Source organism: Corvus moneduloides, chromosome 5, assembly GCF_009650955.1.
Source record: "Corvus moneduloides isolate bCorMon1 chromosome 5, bCorMon1.pri, whole genome shotgun sequence".
Classification (NCBI taxonomy): Eukaryota; Metazoa; Chordata; class Aves; order Passeriformes; family Corvidae; genus Corvus; species Corvus moneduloides.
The window spans coordinates 38,790,378-38,806,964 of NC_045480.1; the positions used below are offsets into that span (position 1 = coordinate 38,790,378).

Consider the following 16,587-nt stretch of genomic DNA (forward strand, 5'->3'; position numbering starts at 1 on the left):
CTCCCTTGAAACCAAGTGACACATTAAGAAACAGCTTTCATTTCTCATTCTCACAAATTTTGTACTTGACTGATAAACAAGAGTTCTACCAGAAAAAGGTCTGCTTAGGCTTGGGACCCAATAGGCTGTAAAGGTGAAATGCACAGGTCCCCCAAGTAAGTCACAACAGTGTATGAAAAGAAGGATGAGCCACGTGCTTGAGAGTGGATTTCAAATAAAGGATTTTCTGAAGCATTATTGATTATCTCTGAAAGCAAAAACCCCTAAGCAAACATACACATTTTTCATAGGGGAATGAATACCAAGAGAGTTACAAGTTAGTAAGTTCGACATCCATACTAAACACAGGAAAACAATATCACAGTCCATTTCTAAACAATGTAGTATAATAAGAAAATGAAAATTTAATCATATCAAACCTCGTGTTTATCTCTCTGTCAGGCTGAAGGGCATGCAGATAGGCAACAAGAAGTAGCTTTGATGCACTTCAGTTTATGGCTTCTGAGCTAGCCTTCGGGAGCTGCAGTAAGTTCCCTAGTAAATCAGGGAAACAGAGTCTGGCTGAAATTTATTATTTGGCTGCATAAAGCTATTCAGAGAGAACCAGTGATTTCTTTTTCTATCAAACTGAAATCATATAGTCCAATGAGGTCTTTCCAAAGGTTCTGTATACTAAGTTCAGTACTTAGGATTTCGGCCTTAACAACTGGAAAAGTGAAATAGAAAAACGCATTTCTGAAATTGGCTGATGATAGTGAAATTGCAGAGGCTGCAATTTATTTGCAGGTAACAACTTTCACTTGCAATAATCTTCATAATTTGCCTAGAGGTGTTCTAATGATGAAACTGGGGAAAATGCTCAAAGCATGATAGCAATGCTAATGGAAAATTAGCATTAAAATGCTAAGCATCTCTTAAGAATCTATGCAATTAAAACTGGGAAAATAACACTTATTTCAAAAGGGAAAGAAATATAATTCCAGGGCATGTCAGCATAAGACATGAAATTTAGCTGCTTTCCTTTATTCCTTGCTATTAGATGCTGAATCCAGTTTTACCACTGCACTTCAAGAAAAATACAGCAAACTGGAAGACGTTAGAACAAGAAAACTGCCACATGGTTTTAAAAGCATAGCTTTTGTGACAAACTATGTCACACACACACAGAGGGAAAAATTCTTGTTTATTTAGTCGGGAAATTAGGAGAATGAAGATAGACAGGCAAATCAAACAAAATGTCAGAAATCAGACAATAGCTGACATCAGAAAATAGCTGGTATTTAATGATTCTCCATGCCCATTCAGGATGATAAGTCACAATAACTTGAAGAATTACAGGCCTAGCTTAGACACAATGTAGAACTCTCCTTTCACCACCCTTCAACGGTGACATTTAAACCCTGGAGCAAGTTATGTAGTGAAGCTACATAGGAATTTTATTTAAGAACAAGGTATGCAAATATGACAGCAATGGCCTGGGGATCCCTGGGTAACTTTTAACAGGAGAGGCAGACTCCTTAACAACCTTCCAGATCCCTGGTCTCTGGTTTTGTGCAAGATGATCCTGAGCTTTGCACAGTCAGTGTGGAAGTGTCATCCAAGACCTAGTCAAGGCAACTTGCCTGAAAAGTAGATTATCTTCCCTTTAGTAAGTATTTAAGCAAGGAAGTAATTGGTTCCAAAATGTAACTATAAAAATGAGCACCAGTCAAAATTTCTCCTTCTCTCTTCCTCTTTCAGTACTATTTTAAATAGGGACAAAAACCTCAACGTGGTGCATAAGTGAACATAGCTCTTCCTGCAGAAGCTGTTTCCACCCCCTCTTCAGAATCTCTTTCTCTAAATACATACACTTTAAAAACTGTCCAAATACCTATATATATATATATATATATATAGATCTATGTATACATACCCCCACAGCAAGTTAACTCTTAAGACATACATTCTTGGGATGAATTTCAAAATGTCTACAAAGCAATGATAACAAATAGAAGGACTTTAGTAAATCTATCTTCCAAAACACAGATCCTTTCAGCCTGAGTAATGGTTTACATGGCAAGTCAGCCTGGCAGCAAACTTTCTTCAGCTGCTTTTGCAAATATTTTCCACCATCCTTACATGCCCTTATCTGGATGCATTTAGCTCCAAAGATTTGTGTTCTCAGTGATGCATGAGCTTTCCTTCTGTCTTCTCTCAGGGATAATATCAAACAAAAAAATCTGCCAATTCATTTATGTATTTGTATGTTCATTCTTTGCCCAGTGCAGATTTCGGATTTACTGCATTAAGCTAGCAGAAGAAAGCATATTTCAGGATATCGACAGCATCCGTCTCGAGCACACAACCACCACCAGAAATGTGCAGAGAAACTAACAGCCTTGAGAAGTAGGCTGCAACTCATATGGATTTTAAGCACCTCTGAAATACACATCACCTAAGTGATGATTCAGTGGGGGCCTGAATCCAGGCATAGATAAAAGCACAAATGTCTCAATTCTTTTGGTCAGAAAGGGTGCAATGAAATTGCCAAAACTGTCATCTTAATTCACACAGAGATTTTTGACAGCAAAAATTTTTGCAGCCTTGGCTTGGCTCTTCTTAGTTTTGAATATTTGCCCTGACATTTGTTTAGAAACAGAGCCAAACCAGCAGTACTTTTCATGTTTTAATTACACGGAGTGCATGCTGGATGCAATTCTCTCTTTTCCTATGTACCTTTTACAGTGTAAACAAGGGCAACAGGCTGGCTGTTGTTATCCTTCCAAGAACAAATTCCTGTTTGCAGCCAATATGGCTTAGTTTCACAGAAATCTAAATTAATTCTCTGGTACTGAGGTAATGAACAGTAACTTGATTTTTTTCCCTTTTAAACTAAAGCCTTCCAAAAATACAGCTAATTCCTGCTCACTTCACACATTTTTCACTTACTGTAAAAGCAAAGTTACTACAAGCACTGTAACAGATCACAAACTTTGAAGCTGCAGCTGCATAATAAAATTGGTTTAGTCTGATCTTGTCATCCATGCTGTGGAGACCAGGAGCTTCAGCTCTGTCCAGTAATGTGATGTTACATGTATCTGAATTAAGGGAATGCCTGAGGAACTGACCTAAAGATGACGTCCAGTAAATGGAACAAATGTAACAAAAGTTCAATTATTTCTACCACCCAATGTTCTGAAACTGTAATTGAAAAAAATAAATCATGTCTCAGCATTGGATAGGGTCAAGACTGACATGAATAATATGTATTTCTGAACACGTTTGATTCCTCTTAATCATTAGATAACAAAGAGTACAACTCCCATACAAACTGCATGACTACCACCAATTTCTTTTTCTCTAAAACTTATGTTTAAAAATGCATTTTTACTCATTAAAAGAAGAATTACTACTTTTTCATTCCCCTGTTCAGTTCCTTCCCCTCCTGAGAAAGCTACCTCTCTGCCTCACGCTGCACTGGTTACCATAAGCGCCATTTGCCTTTCAAAAGATGTGTATATATTTCGATATCAAATCAAATGCCTATTTTGTAATCTGTGATCTTATCTGAATTTCTGATTGTGACCAGCAGTATGCTAGAACTGATGGTCAAGAAGAAATAACTAAAGCACCAACTGCTCCTGAATGTGGAAAAGGGCTGGCACAATCCTCAAAGTCCTGAAATCTTGAGAAGAACAGGTAACTGCGAGAAGCATGTGAAGAAGAAGCTACACTGGACTGGGAAAAGGTATTATATCCAAAATATTAAGCAATTCCAGTTGATGTAGTGTTACTGTTTAAGGTGTCTGAAACTATCAAGCATTGTACCTGGCTTTCACGTTCACCGATGTTTTTATGGCATTTAGATCTGTTTAAAATAAGGAAGTTATAAAATTAAGTCCTCTGAAAAGAACAATCTGCAGACAAAAACAAGTGTCAAAGCCATGGTGTGAACAGCCTCTCTGTCTTTTCAACAGGGAAATACATGTACTAATTCTCTTAGGTAAATTCACTGTCATCTTCAATACTCTTAAGTATCTGCAAATACTATTTCAAAAAAGAACTGGACAAAAATTATCTTGAAAATTAATACTTTCAGATGCAATGATTGTCAGGATACTGTTATTTTGGCTAATGTCTGTGTGTCTTCACCTTACATCCTTGATCTCTACCTCTGCACAGCTTTAACTGATTAGATCTGGGGCACAACCTGGATTTCTAAGTTCAAGTGGAACAAACACATGCATTCATGATATTTCAGAAAAGCTGATATGGACATGTATTTTATGATAATCACGTGCACGTGCCTAATCAAAAGGTGCAAAAACTGTGCAAAAACAAAGCCCCCAATATGAGCTGTCTTAGCACAACCAACAGAAATTGGTCTAATATCACAGCTAAACCACACGTGTTGGTATAACAGACACAAGTAGTAACCAAGCTATGGGAAAAGAAATTTTTAAAGAATATTTTAAAAATGGTTTAATGGGCAGGGGCAATAGTTTAAGAAAATTGGAGTTTGAGGATGTATGCAAACCCTGATATTTTCTGGAATTTTTCCAGTTACAGCTATACTTGTCTTTAGATATGTTTTCCTGAGATCCAGGAATACCTCCAGGTATGACTGAATAAGTAGCAAAGAGAGATGAAGTCTCTCTCTCTCAGAAGCAAGGAAACACCCTGACCTTTTTTCTCAGTTTGATGTTGGAGTTCTCAATAAAGGTACCTCCTCCTACGTATCACTATTTTCACATCAATCATACTGTAGATAAACTCCATTCTTTACAGTTGTGACAGGCATAACTTACAGAAACAGGGAAAGTATAAGTCCCATCTACATAGTACAGCAATGCAGTTTACTCTAAAATGAAATCTGGCATTTGTGCTGGGAGAGTGTTGAAGGCTGTAAGATAAAAAGATGGAGAAGTGTATTTTTTCCTCAGAGTGGTCACCATCATTACCAGTTGACTAAAGGAACATGATGATTACTAAAATATTTGTTTCAATTTGAGACAGAATGCAATGGACAAGTCACAGTACACAGCAGCAAGAACAGACCAGCAGCTCTGATTCAAAGGGGAAAAAAGTGCAAATCTCCTTCTGGTATTGCTATTCTCATGATTCCCAAAGAATCTCCTTTAAGATTTGGATTTAATGTTCTAAAAGTCACTGAAACATTAGTTAAATTTTGTGTAAAATGATAAAAGCAGCTTATTTAATTACATTTTATAAGATAATTCAGACAATCTTGTGTTAAAATAATGCCTTCTTTTCTATTTTCCATCCTTTTCCAGAAAGTAGTAAATCAATATTCATGTTCTTTCACCAATTCTGTACAGTCAGATTTTTTCCTGTTTTTAACGAAGGTAGTATTACTGAAGATATCTACTTAAGAAAAGATCTGCTTTAAGGAAAATAATTAATTTTTAAAGTTGCCTTCAAAAGAATATATGTATAGCTAACAATATATATTTTTTATACTTAGAAAGAGATCCCATTTCTCCAGGCTGGATAATTCCACACCCTTTAGTGGCAGGTTTTATACTTTTTAAAATCAAATAGTCCCTAAATAGTCACCAAATCCTTCTCATGGGATTATTTGTGCTTTCACAAATGCTCATGTAAACATACAATGTATGCTCTTACCTAGAATTTTAAAGTATACTTATTTCTGTTCTTTCACTTGTAACATGTTGAGGGTTTTTCTAGGAACAGTGAGGATCAGTTTCTAGCTTTGACAGACTTAACTGTGAACAAACCTCCCTCAATCCTATGTTTCTGTCACATTAACTCTGCTCCCTGCAAGTCTTTTGTAACCAAAGCTAACCTGAATACAACAGATCCACCCACTCTAGAGTTTTCATTAGGTAAAGAAGGAAAGAACTGAGATTTTTAAGACCAGTATCCAACCAACTTAGTCCAGCTAAGCTTTACCTCAGAAATTACTGACAAGTGCTCATAATTCCCTTAAGTACTTAATTAGCTACACAGTTCCCCCAGCACTCTTCTTCTGCTTAATAACACAATGCTCTGAACAAGACAGTCTACCAAATCTACCCCATTAACAAAAAAAGGTTATTCCCAAATCTTGTTCAGCTAACACCACCACAGCCACAGCTTGAAAATGCTGGTCTGAAGCTTACTGGAAAATTGAGATACAATTTATTCAAGGGAAACATTCCCCATATTGTTGCAAATAAATGCTTAATATGTTTAAAGGTGAATTAGTAGGTATAAATGATACAAAACTGCCTTCTGTTTTTTCAGCTGTCCAAATAAAATGCAGTAAATTCACAAGTAGGTATTCTCATAATACAAGCAAGACTGTAAGACCATATGCTGTTTAAAAAAAAACCAAACCAACCAAACCACAAAAAACTCCATTCCAAACAAAAAAACAATTCCCAGTGCAATGTTTCCAAATCTATCCACAATTAACTGGAAAGAACATTCATTGGTTCAAACTTGTTTAGCTAATGCAGTCACTTCCACAGAGTCTCAGGGTCCAAACCCAAGGAAAATGTTGAAACATTAGCATGGTATTTACTGCTCATGAGCCCACAGAATACAGGAATTGAAGAGAGGGTTAGAACTGTTTTTACAAAATCATAAAATATCCTGAGTTGGAAGGGACTCACAAGGACCACTGAGTCCAACTCCTGGCCCTGCACAGGACGCCCCAAGAGTCACACCATGTGCTTGAGAGCATTGTCCAAACACTCCTTGAACTCTGTCAGGCTTGGTGCTGACTTCCCTGTGGAGCCTGTTCCAGCACCCAACCACCCTCTGGGTGAAGAACCTTCTCCTAGTATCCAACCTAAACCTGCCCTGACACAACTTCAGGCCGTTCCCTTTGATCCTGTCACTGTCACCACAGAAATCAGTCCCTGCCCCTCCTCTTCCCCTCACAAGGAAGTTGTAACTGCAATGAGGTCTCCTCTCAACCTCCTCTTCTCCAGGCTGAACAGACCAAGTGACCTCAGCTGCTCTTCATACAGCTTCCCCCCAAGGCCCTTCACCATCTTCATTGCCCTCCTCTTGACTCTCTGTAATGCCTTAATGTCTGTTTTATATTGTGAGGTTCAAAAGTGCCCACAGGACTCGAGGTGAGGCCACCCCAGTGCAGCGCAGAGCGGGACAATCCCCTCCCTTGCCCAGCTGGTGATGCTGTGCCTGGTGCCCCCCAGGACACAGTTGACCCTCCTGGCTGCCAGGGCATAATGACTCATATTCAACTTTCTGTTGACCAGGACCCCCGGGTCCCTTTCCAAAGGGCTGCTCTCCAGCCTCTCATCCCCCAGTCCTCTTGTATATCCAGGGTTGCCCCATCCCAGATGCAAAATCTGGCACTTGCCTTCTTTAAACTTCATACAGTTGGTGATTGCCCAACCCTCTAATTTGTCGAGATCTCTCTGTAGGGTTTCTCCGCCCTCTCCTGAAATGAGACTGACAGGCCTGTAGTTTCCTTCCTGCTCTTCTTGAAAACTGGGACATTAGCCAGCAGCTGGTCTAGCGGGACCTCTCCAGATTCCCAAAACTGTTCAAGAATCATTGAGAGGAGTCTTGCAATGACATCAGCCAGCTCTTTGAGGATTCTTGGATGAATCCCATCAGGCCCCATAGATCCCCACAGGGATCCAGCTGGAGCAGCGAATCCCACACAAATTCAGAGTTGACTCTGAGTTTATCATTCTCAGAGTCCTGGTCCTTCAGCTCAGGGCACTGGGACCCCCACAGTCCATGACTGGTGCTGAAGACTGAAGAGAGCATTAACCACCTCCGCCTTGTGGATGTCCCTGATTGTATGGTGAACACCCTCATAATTTAACAGATCACTGTTATTTCTGGACTGCCTTTTGCTACTAGCATATTTTTTAAAGTCCTTTTTATTGTGCTACACAGTACTGGCTGGCTTCAGTTCTAACTGAGCTTTGGCCTCACAAATTTTCTCCCCATGGTCGCAACAGCATCTCTGTAGTCCTCCCATGTCATCTAACCTTGCTTCTGCTGGTCAAATATTTACTTTTTTTGCCTTACCTCTAGAAGAAGATCCCTGCCTAGCCAAGTTGGCCTTCTGCCTTGCCTGCTCTTCCAACATTTTGGAATTGCCTGCTCCTGTGCCCCTAGGAGATGGTGCTTAAAAAGCCACCAGGATTGATGGACCCCAGCACCATCAAAAACATTTTCCCAGGGGACCTTACTCATTAGTTGCCTGAGCAGATTGAAGTTTTAAACTCAATTGCTTTGTGGTCACTGTGGCCAAGACAACCACCAATTTCCACTTCAGTCACAAGATCCTCTCTGTTAATGAGCAGCAGATCAAGGAGGGCATCTTTCTGAGTTGTCTGCCTTAGTGTCTGCACCATATAGTGCTCATCCAGGTGCTCAGGAACCTTCTGGACCTGTTTGTATTAGCTGTATGGTATTCCCAGTTAACATATGTCAAGTTGAAGTCCCCTGTAAGGACAAGAGTGGTTAGCTTAGAGGTGTCCCTTAGTTCCTTAAAGAATAATTCATCAGCATCATCATCCTCACTAGGAGGTCTATAGTAGACTCCCATGATGACATCTGCATTATTTATTCATTCCTTAATCCTTACCCAGAGGCTTTTGACCATGCCATTGCCAACTGTATAAGTACCATATATTCCAGACCCTCCGTTACATACAATGCCAACCTCCCTGCCTCTCCTGCCCAGCCTGTAACCATCCTTCATGGTGCACCAGTCCCAGGACTCACTGCACCAGTTTTCACTTATGCCAATGATGTCCTGTCTCTGGGACTGGACCAAAGCCTTGAGCTCCTCTTGCTTTGTCCTGGATTTCCTTGGATTGATTTCTCTTTTAAGTAGAACAAATATGACAAATGCCCAAAGAAAGCTGATGAAGGGAAGGTTTGCCTCTCTGAGGAGTAACGAAGACTATTGGTTTGTATACGGTCACAGAGAACTTTACTGGTGCTGCCTTTGACCATTTCCAAAAATAACTGCCTCCACCTGCAGTGTTTATTACTTTACTTTTATTCTGCTCCTACCACAACATGAAACTGAAAAAAATGATGCCTACCAAGTTCTGCTTTTGAGAAGTAGATCTGTAGTTGTGCCAAGATTTAGTAATGACAAAGTCTTTGAAGATAAATGGTTTGATGAGGAATTCAGCTGCTGAGCAAAACTCTGAATGCTGCAATTTATTACTTGCACCAAGTCTGTACAGCACACTGTCAGGAAACAGTATCATCATTTTCAACCAATGATCTTGGAGATCATGGCAAAATGGTGAGACTATAGGCCGAGATTATGGAATAGCTCAGAAACTAGCCTCGGAAAGATAAATCTGCTGAAGAGGACTTGTGAGGATGGAGCAAAGACAAAGGAAAAGAACCAAAAAGTGAAAGGGTCCAAAAAAAGAATTGAGACTATAGCACAAAGCAGAAGAGACCTAAAGCTGAGGGGGGAATGGAGACCAGGGGAAGAACTGCTCAAGAGTGGTATGAGAATTATGGGAAACAGAGTGATTTACTCAGCAAGACACACCATACATTAACCTACACAGTAACATGAAAAAGGAGAAGCCAGGGAAAAATTGGCATCAAAGATACATAACAATAGATTATGGCTTTTTTTTATTTTACCATGTTTTAATGTTATAATTCAGATGACAAATGCTCACTGTGTGTGTATATACACACACACACACATATATACATATAAATTATACACACGTACATTCAGTATAGTTAACATGATCCAGCTCCCATCTGGACTATATTTCCTGAGGGAATGCAGAAAAACAGCCAGCTACCTCATCCTCAGCTCAGACCCCAAGGTTGCTGCCGTGTCAGGGTGGGGGAGGGAGGAATATGGATAGACACACCATCACGTGCACACCCAGACTGGCTGCTGTGCTTGGGGAAGGGCGTGGGGAAGGGCGAAGAATCTTTACAGAGTTGTCTCTCTGTCCAAGGATCAAAGGGAATGAGGAAGAACACAGCTAATGCTTCAAGTGAAAACATGTATCCATAAACACAGCGTAACAGGGAAAGAGGGACACAGCAGAGGCTCAAGCTGCTGCTATCACTCTCACAACACACAGAAGTGAACTCAAAAAAGAATCCAGTTCTTGTCAGAACTGTATACCTGGACTAGAGCCTTTCCTTGGAAAATCAGGGGTAATAGCAGGCTTTGGTGGGCTGTGCTTACTGGTCAAGCCATCAGTAAATTAATCATGCAATTTTCAGTGTTCAGTATCAATAGTGAAACTCAGCCAGTGCAAAGGACAGTAAGACAGAAAATCACAACTATTATGACTGCAAGGGCAAACTGCACTATTTATTAATTTTTCTCCTAAAAAAGTTTCATGGCCAGACTCCATAATGAGCTGTATGACACAAATCAAGATAAAGAAATGCTTTTTAAAGCATATACATGACTAATTACTTTTATATCTGTCCTCTTTCTTCCTTCTCTTCCTTTTCATATCTTGGACTGAAATAACAGAAGTTCCCACTGCAACACTATGTAGCGGAGCAAGTCACCTAGATACTGTAGATATGTTTAGACAAACTTCTGGACAAAGTTATAAATAAGCCTTGGATACAGCTATTCTCATTTTTGTTCTTCAGCATGTCTCTTTGTTCTCTAAGGATGGAATGAGAGTCTAGTGCCAGCAGAAAGACAAACTGATCTATGATGGGAGCTGACATGCTCCAAAATACTATTTTGGCCTTTAGAGAACACAATAGGGGAAAATAAGTATGCAGAGTTGTTAAGGATAGGGATTCAGTTTGTTTTTATGCTCTGCTATTCTAAATCCCTTCCTAAAAACTTTCCCAAACTTCCTCAGAGCAAAATCTCTAGCCAAAACCAATGAATTGTTATGACCACTTTGTTATCAGATGTATAATACCTTGTATTTTCAGTATCACAAAGCTATAGGGACTTCTGAAAGATACTATCTTGGTATTTCTCTACCTGGAGATGTAATAGGAACACAAACTGCAAATATCACTGAATATGTGACTTTAAAAGAACTAGGCCATGAGAAGGGCTTTCTTGGATCTCCTTCCACTGCCCTGGGAAGGGCCTTTTGCTGCTGCTTTCATATTTTCTTCAACTCCAGTCTAAAGCTTTAGCTTCTCATGTTTTGTGTTACTACTGTAGGGCTCTTTCAGAACCTCACTCCTGTGAGGGTTAAAAAACTATCTCACATCTCTAGTACAGAAGCATTTGCAATTTATTCACACATCTCTCCCTCTCAGATAGCAGCTAACAGCAAAGGACCCTAGAAAAGTACAAATGAAGCAAATGAAATAATCTTCATTACAATCTTCAGTACATCAAGGAGCTCATCAGCTGATACTTACGGAGGCGTCACTCCTTTCGGGAGGCCTAATGCGTTGACAGAAATGGGTGGTGGCTGGGATGGCAGCATGGAGCTGAGAAAAGCTGCTGGAGACTGGCTGGAATTAGGAAATCTTGGAGTTGGAGACAGGCTGTGGGAAGGTGAAGAAAGTGAAGGAAGAGGAGGGGGTGGAGGAGGTGGAAGTGGAAAGGAATCACACACTGGATATGTCGCTGTTGGACTAAAGACAGGTGGAGGGGGGGGTGGAGGGGATGGAGAAGAAGGAGACCAGGCATATTCCCCTTCTGGAGCAAACTGCTGAGAGAAGGGAGGAACTGGCACTCTACCAAACTGTTTCTGAGAAGCAGTTGGAGACATAGGAGAAGGAAGACTAGATGTAGATGACCCAGAAGATGGAGTCACATAACCTGAAGCAGGGCTGATGTTCTGGGCAGCAATGAACTGCTTAGGCCGAGCATAATTGAAGGAGCTGGAAGACTGCATGGTTGGGGAAGTATGAGAGTTAAGAATACTCATTGGCACAGGAGAGATGGCAGACTGGCTGGACTCAAGCTCCTGGAAGGAGGGGGGAGGAGGAAAGGAAGGAGAAGAGGGAGAGTGCTGCTGATGATCAGGTTGCTGTTGGTGACGATACCACGGTCCACTTTCTTGCTCCAGACGAATTTGGTTCTGCAGCTGCTGTATTTTTTTGGGGTCCCTGTGGGAAGGAAAAATAGACAAAAAGATGATCAACATGCAGTGCTGACTGGGGAGGAGGTAAAAGTTCCACTCATCTATAGTCCAGGAAAGTCAAAATACAGGGAAAGTTCAAAGTGTTTAGATATGTTGAATAGCTCCATTTCTTCAGAGCTAACATATTGCTACAAAAGTCCATTTTTTTATCCTCAGGATGAAGGAAAAAGGGTATACAGCATAGAATTAACAGAACCATCAATTCTTCAAAAAGGTAAATTACATGGCAATTTGAAGCGCTTAGGGTATTTTAAAGGAACAATCCGGATAATGGAATTAACAGTAAAAGTACGAAATTCTTAACAAGGTTTCTTTTTCTTTCTTGTGCTTTTTGTTCAACGGCCCTGTTTCAATAATAAGGCTGGAATATTTACCCAGTGACAACTTCAGCCATAGCTGAATTTCTGCTGTAGCCTCTGTGGGCCAATCAGACAGACCTAATTACAACCATACTTTCAATGAGGTACTTGGAGACAAAGGACCAATTTCTGTGTTAGAACTATCCATGTACCTGCAGATGAGCAAAGACTTCTGAGAAACATCTGTAACCTAGGGAAGCCATGAACTGAGCTTCCCCAGGTCTTTAGTCCCACTTTTTCTCCCTGGTTTTATTTTCAACTGTAGGTCCTGAGACGAATCTTAGTAGATACTAATATGGTTCTGAGGCATTGCAGTACTATCAGCTCAAATGGAAATAAGAATTTAATTTAGAAATGCAGAAATTCACTGGAAGAAGAATAGAGACTAAAAATGCTAATATGCAGAAGCACTCAAAACTCTTAATTAAGAAAAAAAAAGAAGTAAAATGTTCAGCAGTGAAATAAATCAGAACTGGGTTTTTTTGTCTCAATACAGTTGTTTGAAAGACATTAAGCTCAAAATTAACTGTGTGGTCTATCATTTGACAGTACATCAGACTGACTTGCTTAAAAATTGTCGTTTTTCAGCTGGAAAATGTAACTTTATCTCAATACTCCAGATAGCCACAAAGTTTCAGCATATGCACATATACCTTTTCTGTACATTTAATATAGAAATACTTTATTGTATACAAGTATGTAATTGTTTATATATAATTTAGGTTATCTAAGCAGAAATTTTAGAAGCAGTCTGCCTAATGCATGGCATAGGAATGTATGATTCTGGCACAACAACATACTTTTGTTGATAGCAACAAAATTAGAAATGGTAATAACATCATGTTTTCCACTTGAAGATTAATTTTGATATTCCAACCATCTACATTTCCCAGAAAATGTTTTCTGACAATAATTCTGCTTATGATCTCAGACCAAAGGAGATTGCTTAGATAAGGGGAGCAAGCTGTTTTAGGGCAGAAAACTGAAAAATCAGTAACTTAACAGTTGCCTTTTTTCCTTGTTGTTGTAAAGATGGTTCAATTCTAGCAATGTCTCACTAACAATATAAATTTCAGCACTTAAAAGCAGATTAATTTTTTCTTTTTAAATAAATTAGCAGCAAGAACATCTGAATGTTACAGTTCACTTTGTAAATTTCATAATTAATTTTTTAATGTTGACAATAGAGACTCTAAATCCCTATCAGTTCAACTTTTCACTCCACAGAACACAGGCTGAAACTTATTCTTCTATTTTTGTGAAATTACTTTAAATTCTCCTTTATTTAAATAGGTTAAAACAACACAATTTTAGTTCCCATCATCATGCAACTCTCTTAGTTGATGACAGAAACGGGTCTGACCGGACAGAGAAAATCCTCTAAGATTACTACTTTCACCTCATTCTTCATCTTTAGCCTGAATACTTGCACACCTACTGTCCAATACCTCTAAAATTATTTACAAATAATAGTTATTTTATTTTTCATCATAATCACCCTAATTTTTTTTTATTTTTTACAGACAGACTAAGGTAAAAAAGGGAAAATTCATCACTGTAAATGATGTGTTGAATACAGAAGAAACTTAGCTGTCTCCAACACTCCTATGTTTATCCAACATGTGCTGAAAGCAAGTAGGAGTGTCATGTCTTAAGACCTTTTTATTTGCATTTGCCAAATCACATGGTGCTGTGCCTGGCCAGCAGCATCCCACAAATGCCCATCTATGGCCCTGTCAATGCAAGTGCAGCACTGCAGCACTGCTGCTGCACTGCTGCTGACCCTGCCAGGCAGAAGCAGAGACCAGATTCAGTGTATGGTTACAAAACCTTGACAGGCAAAACCAAGGCTGCTCTGCTCTCACACGCCTGACTTGAGGCCGCAGGGATACGCATGCCTATAGATCAGGGTTTATTAGCTCAGGACAGTATTGATTCCAGTTGAACAGCTTTGGTCAGCCTAGAATCTGCATAAATTGAGTGCTTGTTTGCTTGAAAAATAACATGCAAACACGATCATTATCACATCAGTCCATGTGGCAAAAATCCACAAAGACCATCTTAGAGCAAATTTTCATGCCAGTTGTAAAAGTGCACAATCCTTGTCTGCCAAGGAATGTTCTCTACCTCAGAGCTATTCTTCTAAAATCAGACATTGCCATATTATTTTGTTGAGGAGAAGTATCCTAGGTATGTGTCATAATGAAGAAGGAAAGAAGAGGAAAGAATATCAATTTGCTAGTGTTCCTTTGGAATGACACTATCAGTGGTGGAAGTTCTACACAGGTAGGTCCCTGAAAGATAACACTGTGTGACAAAGATAGGGAGAGCCCAGCTGCCAAAATTATGAGAGGGCATCAGCCCTCATCAGTAGGGGAACAAAGGAGGGAATTAAAAGAGTTTAGTTTTTGGATGAGATTACAAGAAAAACTAGTTTAATTGTAATTACATCCTCTTTCCAATTAGCTGAAATATGTTTTGTAATTTTAAAGGGCACACATGCTTTCAGGGAACGCATCAAGCTTGTCTAAACAATACAGCATAAACTTATTTTCTCATGTGGAATTTTTTGTTTTGCCAAATAATTAATTATAACAATACAAGAATGAGCATTTAAAAGTAATTTTTTAGCAAATTCAGTCAGTAAATGGTAAAGGTAAGTGATAAAAAAAAATCATTGCTAGGGTAAAATGAATATTGAGAAATTTCATCAACTCACTGAAAAGCAGGCCTAGCAGTACATAAATATGTTCAAAAGTTCTGCTTTAGAATTTGTGATATTTTTCCAATACCAGATATTCTTAACCAAGATATTTAAATACATTTTCAGATGATCTAATAGGTATGCTAAAACTGTTCAAAAATGCAAGCAATAAGGCAGTAACATTTTAAGGAAAGCAGACATTAGTTACAACAGAGGCAAGGTTTCTGACACACTGCCTGTAAGAGCAGCTTCATGCCGTGCAGGTTTGGTATTGGGCACTCAGAACGTGCTCAGGAAGGTGATGACTTTCAGAGCTAAGAGATAGAAGCAACATTTGAAAACAGATGTTTAAAGGGAAGACTAGAGACATGAGACATCAGGTTTCTTGGTGGACAACTATGGGTGCCAATACATACACCACCATTTAACAGCAACTAGAGAAATCGTATTTGGAGGTATGCACTTGGTTTAAATAGGCTGGTTTATATTTTTATCCCATTTTCATAATGCTTTTTCTTCCTGATACCCTCTTTGTATCACACTGTTTTGAAAATAGATAGAGCAGTCTGTGACTGAGAGTTAAACTGGTTCCCCATCAGGAGCTGTAACTCCAAATGCCTGGACACAGTGGAGTCAAGGAGGGGGCATAGATAGTGGCTGTATATCCCTCCAAGTCTCAACAAGAACTGGCTACTGGATTGCAGTGAACATTCCAGCAGATGGCATTTTCAGGGATGCAATAAGTCCCTCCTACTTAAATTTTCTCCTAGGCTCATTTACATATTTCCAATATTAGGATATATACCTACTTTACTTTTATCCTACATTACAAAACTTATTTAGAGAAACAATGTCCCTGTTCTGGCAAGTATCTTACTATTTGCAGTTCAAGCATCAACTCTGTCTACCTTTTAAATACAAAGTTCATATGGAAACCCTTCTATCCAAACTACCTCTCTTGGAAGGGGAAGTTCTCCAAAGGTAGAGAAATGCTGTTCGAGCCTTGAAGCCTTCATACACAAAATGAACTCTACCAAGTTAGTGTTTACAAAAAAAGTATGCAAGGGCATTGAAATTTAATCAGTGTTTTACAACACATTATACAAAGTAAATTGAAATAAATGACCACAGGAAATGAACCAAGATTAAGTGATGTTTTCTATAACTTTCTAAAATTCCCAATTTTGTCCCTCTTATCTTAATAAAAGAAAAGGAGCAAATGGAAAGCAGACAAAGAAAAGCAATTTCTGTTTGAAAGAAAGAGTCCTATTTATCTCAGGTATGGAAGAATAATGAGCTCCCTTCTGTCTCAAGTCATTCCTGAGCAAAAGCAGACTGGCCCCTTCACAATCCTACCAGTGACCTGCTCTTTGAGAAACAGATGGTAGAGTTCTACAGCAAGATACAAAACATACCACTGGAATGAAGTTACAGGAATATTTTAAATGAA

The 16,587-nt window shown here is 39.2% G+C and overlaps 1 protein-coding gene across 7 annotated transcripts in view; it reads right to left on the reverse strand.

Annotated features, from left to right (window-relative positions):
* The window catches only part of PALLD (palladin, cytoskeletal associated protein), a 194,085-nt gene that overhangs the window by 26,938 nt on the left and 150,560 nt on the right, over positions 1-16,587 (reverse strand). For 6 of the 7 annotated variants that reach the window (XM_032108126.1, XM_032108123.1, XM_032108125.1 and 3 more), the window contains one exon: positions 11,344-12,039. The exons of the other annotated variant lie outside the window; for it this stretch is intronic. In XM_032108126.1, the coding sequence (XP_031964017.1) occupies positions 11,344-12,039 (696 nt within the window). The remainder of the gene's footprint in view (positions 1-11,343; positions 12,040-16,587) is intronic. 7 annotated transcript variants of the gene reach the window in all.